Source organism: Sarcophilus harrisii, chromosome 1 (genome assembly GCF_902635505.1).
Source record: "Sarcophilus harrisii chromosome 1, mSarHar1.11, whole genome shotgun sequence".
Taxonomy (NCBI): Eukaryota; Metazoa; Chordata; class Mammalia; order Dasyuromorphia; family Dasyuridae; genus Sarcophilus; species Sarcophilus harrisii.
The window spans coordinates 651,881,421-651,895,156 of NC_045426.1; the positions used below are offsets into that span (position 1 = coordinate 651,881,421).

A 13,736-nucleotide genomic window follows, 5' to 3' on the forward strand; every position below is an offset into this window, starting at 1 on the left:
AATAATCATGTGTGAAATCTGATGTCTTAACACTGGACCAGCTGTTTTAAGTTAGACTGGTTTAAGTATTCAGGAAAAATTCAGTGAAGTGGGAACATTTTTTCTTCTAATTAATTTTGCTGATTAACCACAGCAGTGCCAAAGATGATGTGACAGTTGCTTTCCTTTGTTCACCTTAAACATTTATTAGATGTTTAATCTAATTTATTAGAAAATTCATAATGTTGACTGAATATTTGGACATTAGCCACAATTGTGAATTTAGAAACATAAACATAACATTTGAAGTTGGAAAAAACCTTAAGAATCATCCAGGTCAAATCCTCTGCTTCATAAAGAAACTAAAAGCACAAGAGCTTGTTAACGTGTCCAAGTTCACACAAGTAGTCAAGTTACAAATAAGACCCTAAGCCTCAGATAACAGGTTTCTTGTTCTTTGTGTATACAATTCTGTCAGCAGTTATCTATACTTTTTAAAGGACAGATGTGTATTTCATTGGACAAATTTTGAACATTTTATTTTTAAAAATCCGTAAATTTCAAAAAATAAAAATAAGCAAGTACAGGGATTTCAATCTAAGAGACTCCAAATACTTACGGCCCTTCTGCTGACCTGAGCTTGCTGGCTAGGATCAGCACCTGAACACAATGACCCCTTTTGTTGTTAGAATTTTGGATATGCTAATTAGTTCTTGGCTGAAAGATCTGACCCAAGTGCCCAAAGAATAAAATCCATACTCCACTCCTTTTCTTTGCACACAGATTTTATAGCTGAAATGGGATGGGGTCAAAAGCCTTTTCTGCCAATGTCTAAAACTTTAGTTCTAGTTAATTGGTCCTGCTTGACTTTTTAAAATGCAAGTCAGTTAGGGTTGGTCTTGAGCAAATTTATTATTCAAACGGGTTTGTTTTATTATTTATTCAGACAGTTCCTCCTAATTGATTTTATCTCTTGACTCTGTCTTAAACTAGTTCTTGAACTGTTATCTCTTTCTCCCTTATCCTTTGGGAAGAGGAAGGCCTACCAAATTGCCAACTTGGGGCAAGTTCCCCCTCCTTTCCTCCTAAGGACATTCTGCATTTTAGAAGGCGGGCAGGCCTGTCTCTTTCAGCCTCTCATCCTCTCCAGGGAGCTGGCTTCTGATGGTTGCTATGTGATGTGTGGACAATTGGCTGGGTTTTATGTAGCTCAGGAAGAATGTCATTACCCAGAGATTTGAGTAGGGGCTTTTTTTTTTTTTCTTTTTAAGCTAACTAATGGACCAGAACAGAAGGGATATTGTGTGACTAGACTTGGGTAAAGGTCAAAGGGCAGTTCAGTTGTGACAGAGCAGTATGAATTTGTCCTTAGTGTGCAACCTGTGTTGTTTTTGTTTGTTTAACTTTTTAAAAAAAATCTTCTGATCAGTTGCTTTAGGTATTTTTTGATGGGGGAATGTATTTTTAGAGGGCAATGGCCCTCTAAGCTGTAGCCAGTTTGGGAAGTCAAGAAAGTGTATTTTGAATTGCATAGAGTTCAGGCGTCTACATAATTGCTTAGATTTTTCTCCTGAACTCAAGTGTGTATCAGCTTCTTGCAGACTCTCTCCTACTGAATATCCTGTAAACATCTCAAACAAAACGTCTCAAAAAATTAGTACCATTTTGAACATGTATTTTTCACCAAGTCACCCTTTCTCTAACCTTATTACTTTCTATTAAAGATTCCACCATCCTTCCAGTCACCCAAATTCACAACCTTGAAGCCATTGTTCCCTTCTCCCTTTAACCAAATTGTATCAATTTTCCCACTTTAGCATTGTTCACATGGTCACTACCCCAGCTCAGGCATTACTGCTACTTCCAAATACTCCTGAAATAGCCTAATTGGTTTCCCTTTTTCCATTCTCTTGCCTCTCCAATCTTTTACCAGCTACCAAAATAATTTTAAAAATAGACCTTTCTGGGTAGCTCCCTATTGTCAAAGGAAAAACACAAATTTCTTAGCTTGTATTTGAGGCCCTCTTCACTGTCTTCCTAGACTTATTTTCATACTATTCTTTTTCATGAACTCTGCATTCCAGGCAAACTAGACCACAGTTATTCCTCTGAATCCAACATTCTTCCTTCTAACTCAAACTTCTGAGTATGATGAGAATCCTCATCTTATTTTAAGACTCTTCTTCTTAAATACCACTTCTTCCTTGCAGCCTTTACTGTCATTTACCCTTTGCTTTGTTAAAAGCTCTCTCTTTTTTTTTCTTGCACAATACTTTTTAGTGTATATTTGTATGCCTCAGTAAAATTCAAGCTGCTAAAGGGGAGTTAGGGCAGCTAGATGGCACAGTAGATAGAGTGCTGGTTCTGAAGTCAGGAAACTCATTTTTTTAAGCTCAACTCCAGCCTCAGATACTTACTAGCTGTGTGACTGTAGATAAGTCACTTCATCCTGTTTGCCTCAGTTCCTCATCTGTTAAATGTACTGGAAAAAGAAATGGCAAATCATTCTAGTTTCCTTGCCAAACAAAACAAAACAAAAAACCAAATGAGGTCACAAAGAATCAGTCAAGACTGACCCAGTTGAACAATAATAACAAAACAGGGAAAGGAGTAGGGAATAAGGAGAATTAAATGTATGTTATATGCCCAACTTTTACAAATATTACCTCATTTGATCCCCCCAACTCTGTGAGGTAGGTGTTGTTGTCATTCCCATTTTCCAACTGAGGCAGAAATTAGGTGACTTCTCCAAAACCACCCAGGACATGTCTAAGGTCAGATTTTCCTGACTCCAAGCCAGTGTCCTACCCATTGTGCCACCTAGCTATCTTAAGTTAAATTTGATGAAAGGTTGAGCAGTACTTTGTTTTTGTTTTTGCTTTCCCATATAGAGATGCTTCATAAACTTTTTGTGAATTTGAATCAAATAAAAGGCTGTGTGAACCTTATTCAACAGCTTAAATCTATTCATTTGGGAGAATTACCTATTTGATGTAAAATAAATTTCCTGGTACCTAAAATTTACCTTCTATGTGCCAAAACTGCAGAAGATCATTTCAAAATATCAGTGCTTTAGGCACAGATCACAACCTTTTATCATATTGGGAGACTTGCATGAATTGCTGTAGTTGAAAAAAAAAATATTTACCTGGTTGAGTATCCTTTTTGTGATGACTCTTTTCATTTAACTAGTCTGGGCTTCAAAGAACAAACATGGAGTCTGATCCTAGACCCAAACTCAAAGTTTTTCTAGCAAGATAGGACATGCCAAAGCTTGCAGTGTGCTACTACATCTTTCAGGAATCTAATTTCACCTCCATACAATGATGAAGTCTTACAGGAAGGGCTGGAGTGAAAAGTTTAGAACCAAAATCTTTTTAGCGGAAACTTCCTTATGAGTTAACCAGTCTAGTGAATCTAATCTAATCTTATTTTTGTGGTTGTTCATTTCTTCTCCATTAGAATCGTATCCACAGCTTTTTCACCATTCCCTAAGTAATAATAATGTACATCATACTACAAAAAGAAGTACTACAAATATTTTCACAAATGCTATATAGATCCTTTTCCTTTTTCTTTAATCTCTTTGAGAAATAGACCTAGTAGTGGTATTACTGGGTCAAAGGATTTTGTTGTATACTTTAATAGCCCTTTTGATGTGAGTGAACACTAAAAATTGTGTAAAATAATCACTGAAAAATTGTGTAGAATAATCACTGAAAATCATGTGCCCTTTGATCTGCAAAGAAGAGAAATCAGGGTTTCCTAGGCTCTGAGGAGTCAAAGGGCCCATCCTCCAAGGATGAGATAAGTAACATTATTCAAGGGCAAATCAACTTCCATTGATCTTTTGGGAAATCACATGCTCATTCAGGAAATTCTAAATTTTCTTTCATTTGAGAAATCCTGGTCTGATTATCAATTCAAACCGTCCCGGATTTGCTCTTAAAGTGGGTCTTTGCCAGTCATTCTTGGCAAAATATTTCTTCATTAAGAAATAGGCCCGCTAAGGGAAAGCCTCTTAGTGTAAAATAAAATAATCCTTTTTGCCACAGACTCTGGGGTTAGTGAATTTCACTTCTGAACCTGCTAGCCTCCCAGCAAAGGGATCTCATTATCTCATTCATTCATTCATTCATTCATTCACACATCTCATCACTTTGGTTATAGTTCCAGATTGTTCTCTAGAATAGTTGGATCAGTTCTTTATCATCAGCAGTTTATTATTGTATCTTATTTTCCCTTCAGGTATGAGATAGTACCTAAAGAGTTTCTTTAATTTGCCTTTCTCTAATAAATAATTTGGAGCATTTTTTTTTTGATATCATGATATATGGCTTTGATTTCATAGTTTGAAAACTGCCTGTTTATATCCTCTGACCATTTATCACTTGGGGAATTCGTTCTTATTTTTATAACTTTAACTAAGATCTATAGCCAACATATATTTGAGAAATGAGACCTTTATCAGAGAATCTTGATATAAAACTATTTTGTATTATTTCATCATATATAGTATCTGATAGCAAAATTGATCTTTTCTTTGTTTGGTTGTTTATTTTGTTTTTGAGACATTTGTGGTTAAGTGACTTGCCCTGGGTCATACAGTTAGGAAGTGTTAAAAAAATTTTTCTTTTAATTAGATCTATTTTAGCATTTCTTTTGCCCAAGACCATGATTGCTACTCCTGTCTGGTTTTGTTGTTGTTTTAATTCAGCTTAAGTGTATTAGATTTTGCTCTACCCTTTATTTTAACTCTGGGTTTGTTTTTCTGTTTCATATTTATCTCTTGTAAATAACATATTGTTGGATTCTGATTCTAATCCATTCTATCTACTTTTGTTTTATGGGTGAGCTCATTCCATTCACATTCAAAGTTATGATTTTCTTCTGTTTTTACCTTTTTATTCTGTCCCTTCTCAAAAGTATTGTTTTGCTTCTAACCATTACTTCTTTTAAATTATCCTTTTATTACCATCCCCTCTTATTTTATCTCCTTCTACGCCCCTCCCCCCCACATTTACTTTAAGTTGCATTCTGTACCTTCTTTGAAGTAATTCCAATTAGGAGGGAGGTTACAAGCATTGCCTACCACCCTCAATTTCCTTTTTATTGTAAAATTTCTTCCTTGTGATGAGGTTCGATGCAGGGCAAGGAGTTATGGGAACCCCCTTCTGGTCGGTGCAGGTCCTTTGTAAATTTACGAACCCAAAAAGTTTAACTGGCAAAAGAAGTTTATTATTAGAATTGAGAAATCAGCTTTTGCAAGCTGTAAGTTTCTAGCAGAGAAATCCGGGCAAGAGAGGTAAATAGTAAGTGAGAGAGATAAAGAGGGAGTAACGCTGAAAAGAGAATGTCATTTCAGGGCAAAGGGTTGCAGCTATGCCAAGGGGAAAGAGAGGTTCCTTGGCATTATTGGGTCCTTTTCAAGGAATGAGCCCCAAGTTGCCTATTTTTATAATTGAAACTTTGGCTGGATGCTGGGGGTGCAGTTTGAGTTGGAATCTGACAGATTTTCGAATTGAATAGAAACTTTCCATTTCAATGAGTGTCCCTGGACTAATCTCCAACTCAATAGATTTGGATAGAAATCTCATCTCCAGCTTGGGCTAAGTAGAGTAGTCCTAGACTCAATTAGTCCCACTCAGATCACAGAATGAAAATGAAATTTTGATTCCCTGGGGAGGAATCTCTTAGGGGAGAATTTCTCTGAGGGAGTTTCCCTAGCTTTCCCCCGAGAGTCCAAGAGAGAGTTTTGGGGCTCCCCTCATCACTTGCACTCTGCTTTTATGTGAGAAAATATCCCTCATTCCTTCTCTCCTTTCCCTTTTCCTCCAATGCATTCCTTTTTCTCACCCCTTCATTTTTTGGGTTAGATTATTCCAATAAAACTAAATTAGTGCTCCCTTGTCTATATATACTCCTTTCATGATAATAGTGATAAAATCTTATATAGTTAGGGGTACATCTTCCCATAGAGGACTGTAAATTGGAACCTTTATAATTACAAGATCTTTCATGTTAATCTTTCTCTTGAGTCTTCTGTTTGTGTGACAGATTTTCTATTCAGCTCTGGTCTTTTCTTCAAGAATGTTTGAAAGTCCTCTTATTTCATGAAATTTCCATTCTCCCCTTCCTTCCTCTTCCCCTTCCCCCCAAGAATTATACTAATTTTTTTCTTACATAGGTAATTCTAGGTTGTAATAGTTCCTTTGTTTTCTGGAACATCATATTCCAAGCTATTTCGAATGTTATATGAAAGCTATTTTAACATGAAAGCTATTAAATCTCGTATGATTCAGGCTGTGGTTCCACAGTATTTGGCCTTTTCTTTCTGACTGCTTGAAGCATTTTCTTGTTGACTTGGGGACTCTGGAATTTGGTTGTAATATTCTTAAGAGTTTTCATTTTAGGATTTCTTCCAGGAGATAATTAGTGGATTCTTCTTCTAATTTGCCCTCTGAACCTAAGATATTAGAACAGTTTTCCTTGATAATTTTTTGAAATATGATGTGTGGGCTCTTGTCTTTTTGATTTTTGATAGAATTTATTTTTTAAAGTAATAGCCTTCTATCTTCAAAATACATGCAAAAATAGTTTTCAGTCTTCATCCCTATAAATCTGCATGTTCCAAGTTCTTCCTCCTCCCTTCCCCATCCCCTTCTCTTTCCCTAGACAGCAAGCAATCCAAGATATGTTAAACATGTGCAGTTATTCTATATATATTTCCATATTTATCATTCTACATAAGAAAAATCAGATCAAAAAGGGGAGGAAATGAGAAAGAAAAAATAGTAAGCAAGCAACAACAACAAAAAAGGTGTAAAAACCATGTTGTGATCCACCTTTAGTCCTCATCTTCTTTCTGAATGGAGGTGGCTCTTCCACCACATGTTCATTGATTGGAATTGTATATTCTTGTTTTTGATCATGGTTTTCAGGTAATTCAATAATTCTTACATTCTTTCTCCTTGCTTGATCTGTTTTCCACATCAGTTGAGATAGTTTACATTTTCTTCTAATTTTCATTCTTTTGATTTTGTTTTATTATTTCTTGGTATCACATGGAGTCATTAGCTTGCACTTGCCCAATTCTAATTTTAAAGGAGTTCTTTTCTTCAGTGAATCTTTGTACCTTTTTTCCCATTGTACCATTTTCCCATTTGGACAATTTTTTTTTTAAGGTGTTCTCTTCAGTGAATTTTTGTGCTTCTTTTACCATTAAGCCAATTCTGCTTTTTAAAGTGTTATTTTTTTTCAGTGTTTTTGTGGGGGGTTTTTGTATCTGTTTTATCAACCTGTTAATTCTCTTTTCATAATTTTCTTGCATCACTCTCATTTCTTTTTCCAGTTTTCCCTCCACCACTTTTTATCTTTTTAAAACTTCCAAGAATTCTTGTAGGTCTTGGATTCAGTTGTCATTTTTCTTTGTTTGTAGCTGTTTTCCTGTTTTGTTTTGTTTTTTTAATCTTATTTTGATTTTATGTCTGCTCTTCCCTGCAATTGTAATAGGTTTTTTATGGTTAAATTTTTTTGCATGTTATTGTTGGCTCATTTTTCCAGCCTATTTCTTAACTTTGAATTTTATGTTAAACTTGGGCTCTGCTCACCCGAAGCTAGGGAGGCACTGTGCCAAACTTTAAGCTTTATTGTGCTGCTATTTTCAGATCTAATTTGGGATGGGGAGGGAGAAGTCTACAAGTTTTGAGTGCTTCCAAGGTAGTGTGGTCATTGCTGTCCTGTTCTGCATTCTGGTCTTTACTCAGGAAGGGTCCATTAGCTCCAGCAGTCATTAGCACTAGTGCTTTGCTTTGGAACTGTTACCAAGGCCACTTCTTATCAGCCATCAATGTTCTTCTTTCTCCACATTGGAATTGCAACCCAAAATTGCTTATGAGCAGTAGAGCTACCTTTCATTATCAGCAAAGGATCCCGTTTAACCATTTTTCCAATCTCCTTACCATCTCTGGGCTGAAGGTATCTGAAATTGCTGCTGAGCTGCTATTTCAGACTAGTTCCCTGTATTTGGGCTTCCCAAAACTTTAGAGGTGAGCATATGGAGGGACATTTGGGTTTAAGTAATTTGCCCATGGTCACACAATTAAGTGTCTTGAGGTTAGATTTGAACTCAGGCCCTCCTTCCTGACTCCAGGGCCAGTGCTTCTGTTTCCACCTCTCTTTTTTAATCCTGTTCTTTCTCAAGTCTGTTTTGCTTCTAACTACTACCTCTTTTAAATTATCCTTTTGTCACCATCCCCTCTTATCCCCTTCCTTTCCTATTTATGTTAAGTTGCATTTCTATACACAAGTGAATATGTATATATAGTCTTCCCTCTAATAAGCAATTCAAATGAGAGTGGGGTTCAAGCATTGCCTACTAACCTCAAATTCCCCTTTATTGTACAAGTTATTTCTTGCACTTCTCTTTTATGTGAGAAAATATTTCTCATTCTCTCTCTCCTTTCCCCCTTCCTCTAGTGCATCCTTCTTTCTCATTACTTCATTTTTGGGAGTGGATCTTTCTAACATAATTAACTCAAATCATTGCTCCCTTGTCTATGCAAACTCCTTTCAGCTGTCCCTAATATTGATAAAGTTCTTAGTTGCTCCCTCCCAAGTACTTTTAATAAGTAAATGAATCATGGATCTGAGTTTACATGACATGAATAGACTCAGAAATTTTGGGAGATATTTAGCTATTAGACTTAAGATTTCAGGCCAAATTTGAAATCAGGTCTTCTAAACTCCATGCCAATTGGTAGAGCACAAGGCATGGAGTTTAGAAGACCTGATTTCAAATTTGGCTTCAGACATTCACTAGATATGTAACTTTGAACAAGTCACTTAACCTCTGTTTGTTTCAGTTGCCTCATCTGTAAAAAGGGAATAATAATAATAATAATAATAATAGCACCTACCTTCCACAGTTGTTGTGAGGATCAAATAAGATAATAATATATGCAAAATGCTTATCACAGTGCCTGGAACATGGCAAGCATGATAGAGGTAAAATAGTTTAGCTATTAATTGTTATTATTAATTTCTGTCTCTTATGCCTTGTATTTTATTTCTTATCTATGGAATAATTAATCAGACTTTAAAGCTGAAAGAAACTATTTCTCATCCTCTTACATTTTACAAATGAGCTAAGGATTCACTAAGGGAAGTAATTTTCCCAAGGTTATATAGTGAGTTTGAACATTGGGATTTATGCCCAGGTCTCCTAACTTATCTTTTACAAATTTTGTGTTCTTTTCCACTATATCATGCTGCTCTCTGCCCCTCAGACAGGTTTTAATTGATTAACCAGAGGGAATTTTTCTAGGCTCCAAAGCACAACCACTAATTTGTTTTACTCATCTCTGCCCTGCATTCAGCCCCTTTGATGAATATGAACAGGAGATTCAGAGAAAGCATGTGAATGGAGCAATACTCTGTGAACTCCCTTGAGGGGCAACTTCAGTGTCCTTTTTGTGATTTGATATTCCTCTCCCTATTTCTTCCCTCCTCCCTCAGTTTTGAGAGCCTAAGGATGAAAACTGACTTACAGCACTATGTAAATGCTTTACATTTTATTCTCACACAACCAATGAGGTAGATAGTGAAAGTAATGCTACTTTTATTTTGTAGAATAGGATATTGAATTCAAGAAGAGTGAAGAATTTATTCACAGGTCTGCAGTTTTTGTGTCAAAACTAGGATTAGGATTTAGGTCTCCTGACTTCAGGTCTAGCATTCTTTCCATTATACCCATTCAAGCTGGGCTATGACCTTTCCATAGCAACTTGAGTTGGGGGCATTCCAAGTATGGCTCCAGACAGCCACTTGCTCAAGAAGTACAGCTGGGCACAGGCAGTGGTTATGGTAGTTTGAGTTCCTGGGAGAGAAAAGGGATAAAAATGGGGGGAAGAGGGGAGGTAAGTGAATTGAGAATGTAAAGAAAATTGGTAGGAAAAGGCTTCTGTGATGGCTAGTGAATTAGTCAATGTGTTTGGAAAATTGTATATTAAGCCATGTTTGCAAATTCTTTTGGGTGTGCAGCATGTATCGCTGATATCTCTACAATCCCATGTCTTAGTTCTAAAACTGGTTTTCTGTGTTTTCTTGATTAAAGGAGGAGCCGAAGAAGGTTTGCTTCACATATGACCTGTTCCTGAATCTTGAGGGAAATCCGCCTGTGAATCATCTTCGTTGTGAGAAACTGACTTTCAACAACCCCACCAAGGAATTTAGATCCAAGCTTCTGAGGGCAGGAGGGGTGAGTGCCCAAGGGGCAGGCTTTGAAATTTTCATTTTTGCCAGGGAGGAGGCACCTGGTATTCTGTGAAATAGAAACTCTCCTAAGGCTGAAATGTGTGCCTGCTACATAATAAAGCTGGTTTTCTGTTGATATTAAAACCCTGCCTTTCCTGTCTGGCAGATGGTGCCATCTACATTCCTCTCAGCTAGCTGGCTCCTCTCAGAATTTTAGCACTAGATTATTAGAACTAGAAGAACCTTAAAAATCATATAATTGGACCCCTTCCCCACTTCCCATTTTATAGATAAAGTGAGCCTGAGAGAAGAGCAGATTATTTGTCAAGGCAGTATAGTAAGTTAATAATAGATTCTGATAAGAACACAGAATTTTTCTAGGACAGTCCCTAGGTGTCAGGCCCAAAAGTATAGTCAACTCTGGATTTTTTTAGGAGCTGATTATCTAATTGGTGGATTATTGATGCTCTTTGTCTCCCCCTCACCTTTCTGGCTGCCTGCTGTTAAATTACTGCCAATGAATGGGATGGATGAAGAGAGAGAAGGTGAGAGGCCTATCAGTCACTTTCCTAAGCCCATTGGTTTGGAGGTTCCTGGTGAGGCAGGTTCCTGGATCTGTGTTCAGTTTTAGGATGTTCCAAGTGGCTTCTCTGTGTGTTTTGCTGAGTTATCCATGTCTTTAGACTGTGTCAAAAGCTTCTAGTGACAGCTGTGTTTCATATTGGTGAGCTGTGAGAAGTGTCATGATTGCTTTGGCTTGTCCTTAGTTTGCACGCCTCTGCCCTGCATGGAAGAGTTGGTGATGCTGCTGTGGGGAAGGGAAATGTTGAAAGAGAGATATGCTGTGCTTCCAGGGGTTTGAGACCTTCAGGTTACAATTTGACTTAGAAGTCATGAAAGGACACAAGTCTTTAGAAGCCTTGTTTGGCTATAGCTGAAGATCGCAGAAGGTGTTTGGGGGATTTGAACATTGAAGAGCGAAATGGAAAAGCGGTGCCCAAAGTGAATGAATGTCTAGGAATTGGCATGAAATGAACCCTCTGAACTTTGAGGGGATTGTTCACACTGTTCACTCTTTTTTTGTCTTCATTTTCTTAGGGATTTAATTATAAAGTATTATGCAAAATGTTTCAAACCTAGCATGTACTAAAAATTTGATAGAGGAAGAGGGGATGGGTGAAAGACTAGAGAGGGAGGGATAAAATGATAGAGGGGTAAGGGGGGAAGAGACTGGCAGTAGAGAATAATAGAGTGATAGAGGAAAAAAGGGATTGAGAAAGCTGTACTTTTTATTCTTTAAGAAAACATAAAGCAAGAATTGTATTATCCCAAGTCCCTGTGCCTCCCCAGAGTTCCCACCAGCAAGAGACACTACTAAAACTAGATTTCCTGATCAGGAAAACTACCCATTTGGCAAAGAAGACACAAGGGCTTGAGAAAGAGAGCTTTTCGTGTACATTGCTGATGGAGGCATTTCCTTCCATGGTTGTCCAGCTCTGTCAACTTTCTTTTTTTTTTCCCCCCCCTTTAAAAGAGATGGGAGGAAAGGGAAAGGGGCCAAGTTTATTGGTTAATAAATCTCCTGCTGGCTATGGGGATCTCTGCAAAAGCCAAAGTTCAGCACTAAATGAGCTCTTAGATGTGTTTTCACAGTAGATATTTGCAACCTTTTCTCCAAATAGCTTCAGAACTCTGATGTGCTATCTCTTCTTATAGGAGAAAAAGAGGTAGTAAGTAATAATAGCATCTGAAAAATAATAATAGAAGAAAGAAAGATGGGTAGGAGAAATACAAGCCATAATTTAGCTGTTCTACAAGCCAGATCTTAAAAGGGTATCATCAGTAAGGAAGGAGCGTGAGCTATGGAATACAGAGTATAAGTATTAGTGGTCTTTGTCCTGGGTGCTTCTGAGGAAAGGAAGAAGGTCTTGTTAGGAACTGGTTTGAATTATCTCTAACCAAGGCCTTTAAATGATGCTGACTGTGTTTGTTGGGGAGGGTGGGGGGAGTAGTAATAAGGGCTTAAAGATGGGGAGGATTGTAATCCAGTGGTTTTCATGCAACTCTTCTACAGCCAATCAGGCAAGTTGAGTTGCTACTGATGTCCCAAGACCGATGGCATTGGCTGTGCTACCTGATTTGAAGTCTAGTGCCACCAAAGCCAACATTCCTACAAAAGGGATCTAGCTATATTCTGTCTCAAGACTTCTGGATTGGGAGGAATGAGTCTTCACACCTAGAACAGTACCTTGCTTCTTGTTGGCACATATCCTGTTGAAATCTATGAGGGAGACTCATTTTTTATTTGTTGGATAGCTTTGCCTTTAGCATCTTTTTATGTATTCACTTCTCAAGAACCTATGAAAATAGAACAGACTAGTTGCTTTCCCTCAAGTCTCTACCAAAAAAAAAAAAAAAAAATGAAGCTAAATAGTGAGATAATAATTGGCTTGCTTTCACATATGCCCTAGGCTTGGTTATTAGTTTTGCTGGTGTGAGACTTGATCCAAAGTAGATTTGGACAGAATATTGAGCATTCTGGTGGAGATATCACCAGCTCTGTGCCTCCATTAAGTTAATGGAGTTTGAAATACATGATTAGTGATGTCTTCAACCTGTGGGGTTTGTTCATTAACTCAATTGATTTTCTTTTTTTCCTTTTTTCTTTCTTTCTTTTTCTTTTTCTTTTTTTTAAGGATTTAACTTTGTTAAGAAAAATGAAAAAAAAAAATTACCTTAGGAAGGTGTCAGAATATAGGGAATAAGGTAGTCAGTTTGAAGAGCGAGAATCAAGTTCGGCTTTTAAGTGGAAGGAAAAGACCTGTGATGGACAGTGCAATCCAAAGGAGTTCGGGAACTTCAAGGAAATCTGTGGATAAAGCAGAGGCCACAGATTTAACTGGGGATTCAGTTTTTCCCTTGCATCTTTTCCCTATACTTGTTTACCATTTCTCTTTTCTGGGAGCCGACACATGTGGGGGATGTTATTCCTGTTTTATTTTCAGCTAATGTAGTCATTCTGGTGGGAAGCACATGTATCAATTTCTTTCAGCCATCTTCTTAATGATACTGTCATGAATTTCACAATAAGATATGTCCTGATGACCCACTTTGGCCTCATGCTTTACAGTTTCAAAGTGGTTAGTGTGAGAGGCCACATGAGCCCTCTTTTCAAACATTCCTCTGGGCAGGTGCCCTCATAATTTCTCCTTCAGTTTAGCTTATACTAAATTTATTAATTTTGTTCACTATGGAATTAAAAGTGATAGACTGTATAATTAATGCTTCTTTGACTGAATCAAGTTCTGAAAAGGCTTATTCCTGTCTTTTTATTGCACATCTTTCTGTGACCCATATTCTGGAATGAGCAACAAATGTTATCTTTTAGCATTCAGGTAGCTAGTTCCTTCCCTGTTATGCTTTCTCTGCTCATAATAGCTGACTTGGCAAACTTTCTGTTGGGGAAAGGTTTGTGGTATGGATTCCCTGGGAGCTCACACTGA

General features: G+C 37.3%; 1 protein-coding gene across 8 annotated transcripts in view; it reads left to right on the forward strand.

Moving 5' to 3' along the window:
* MLLT1 (MLLT1 super elongation complex subunit) overlaps positions 1–13,736 on the forward strand; it is a 98,299-nt gene that overhangs the window by 59,293 nt on the left and 25,270 nt on the right. For 5 of the 8 annotated variants that reach the window (XM_031947761.1, XM_031947765.1, XM_031947763.1 and 2 more), the window contains 2 exons: positions 10,094–10,237; positions 10,770–10,778. In XM_031947761.1, the coding sequence (XP_031803621.1) occupies positions 10,094–10,237; positions 10,770–10,778 (153 nt within the window). The remainder of the gene's footprint in view (positions 1–10,093; positions 10,238–10,769; positions 10,779–13,736) is intronic. The other 3 variants (XM_023496737.2, XM_023496734.2, XM_023496736.2) reach the window with 1 other exon arrangement.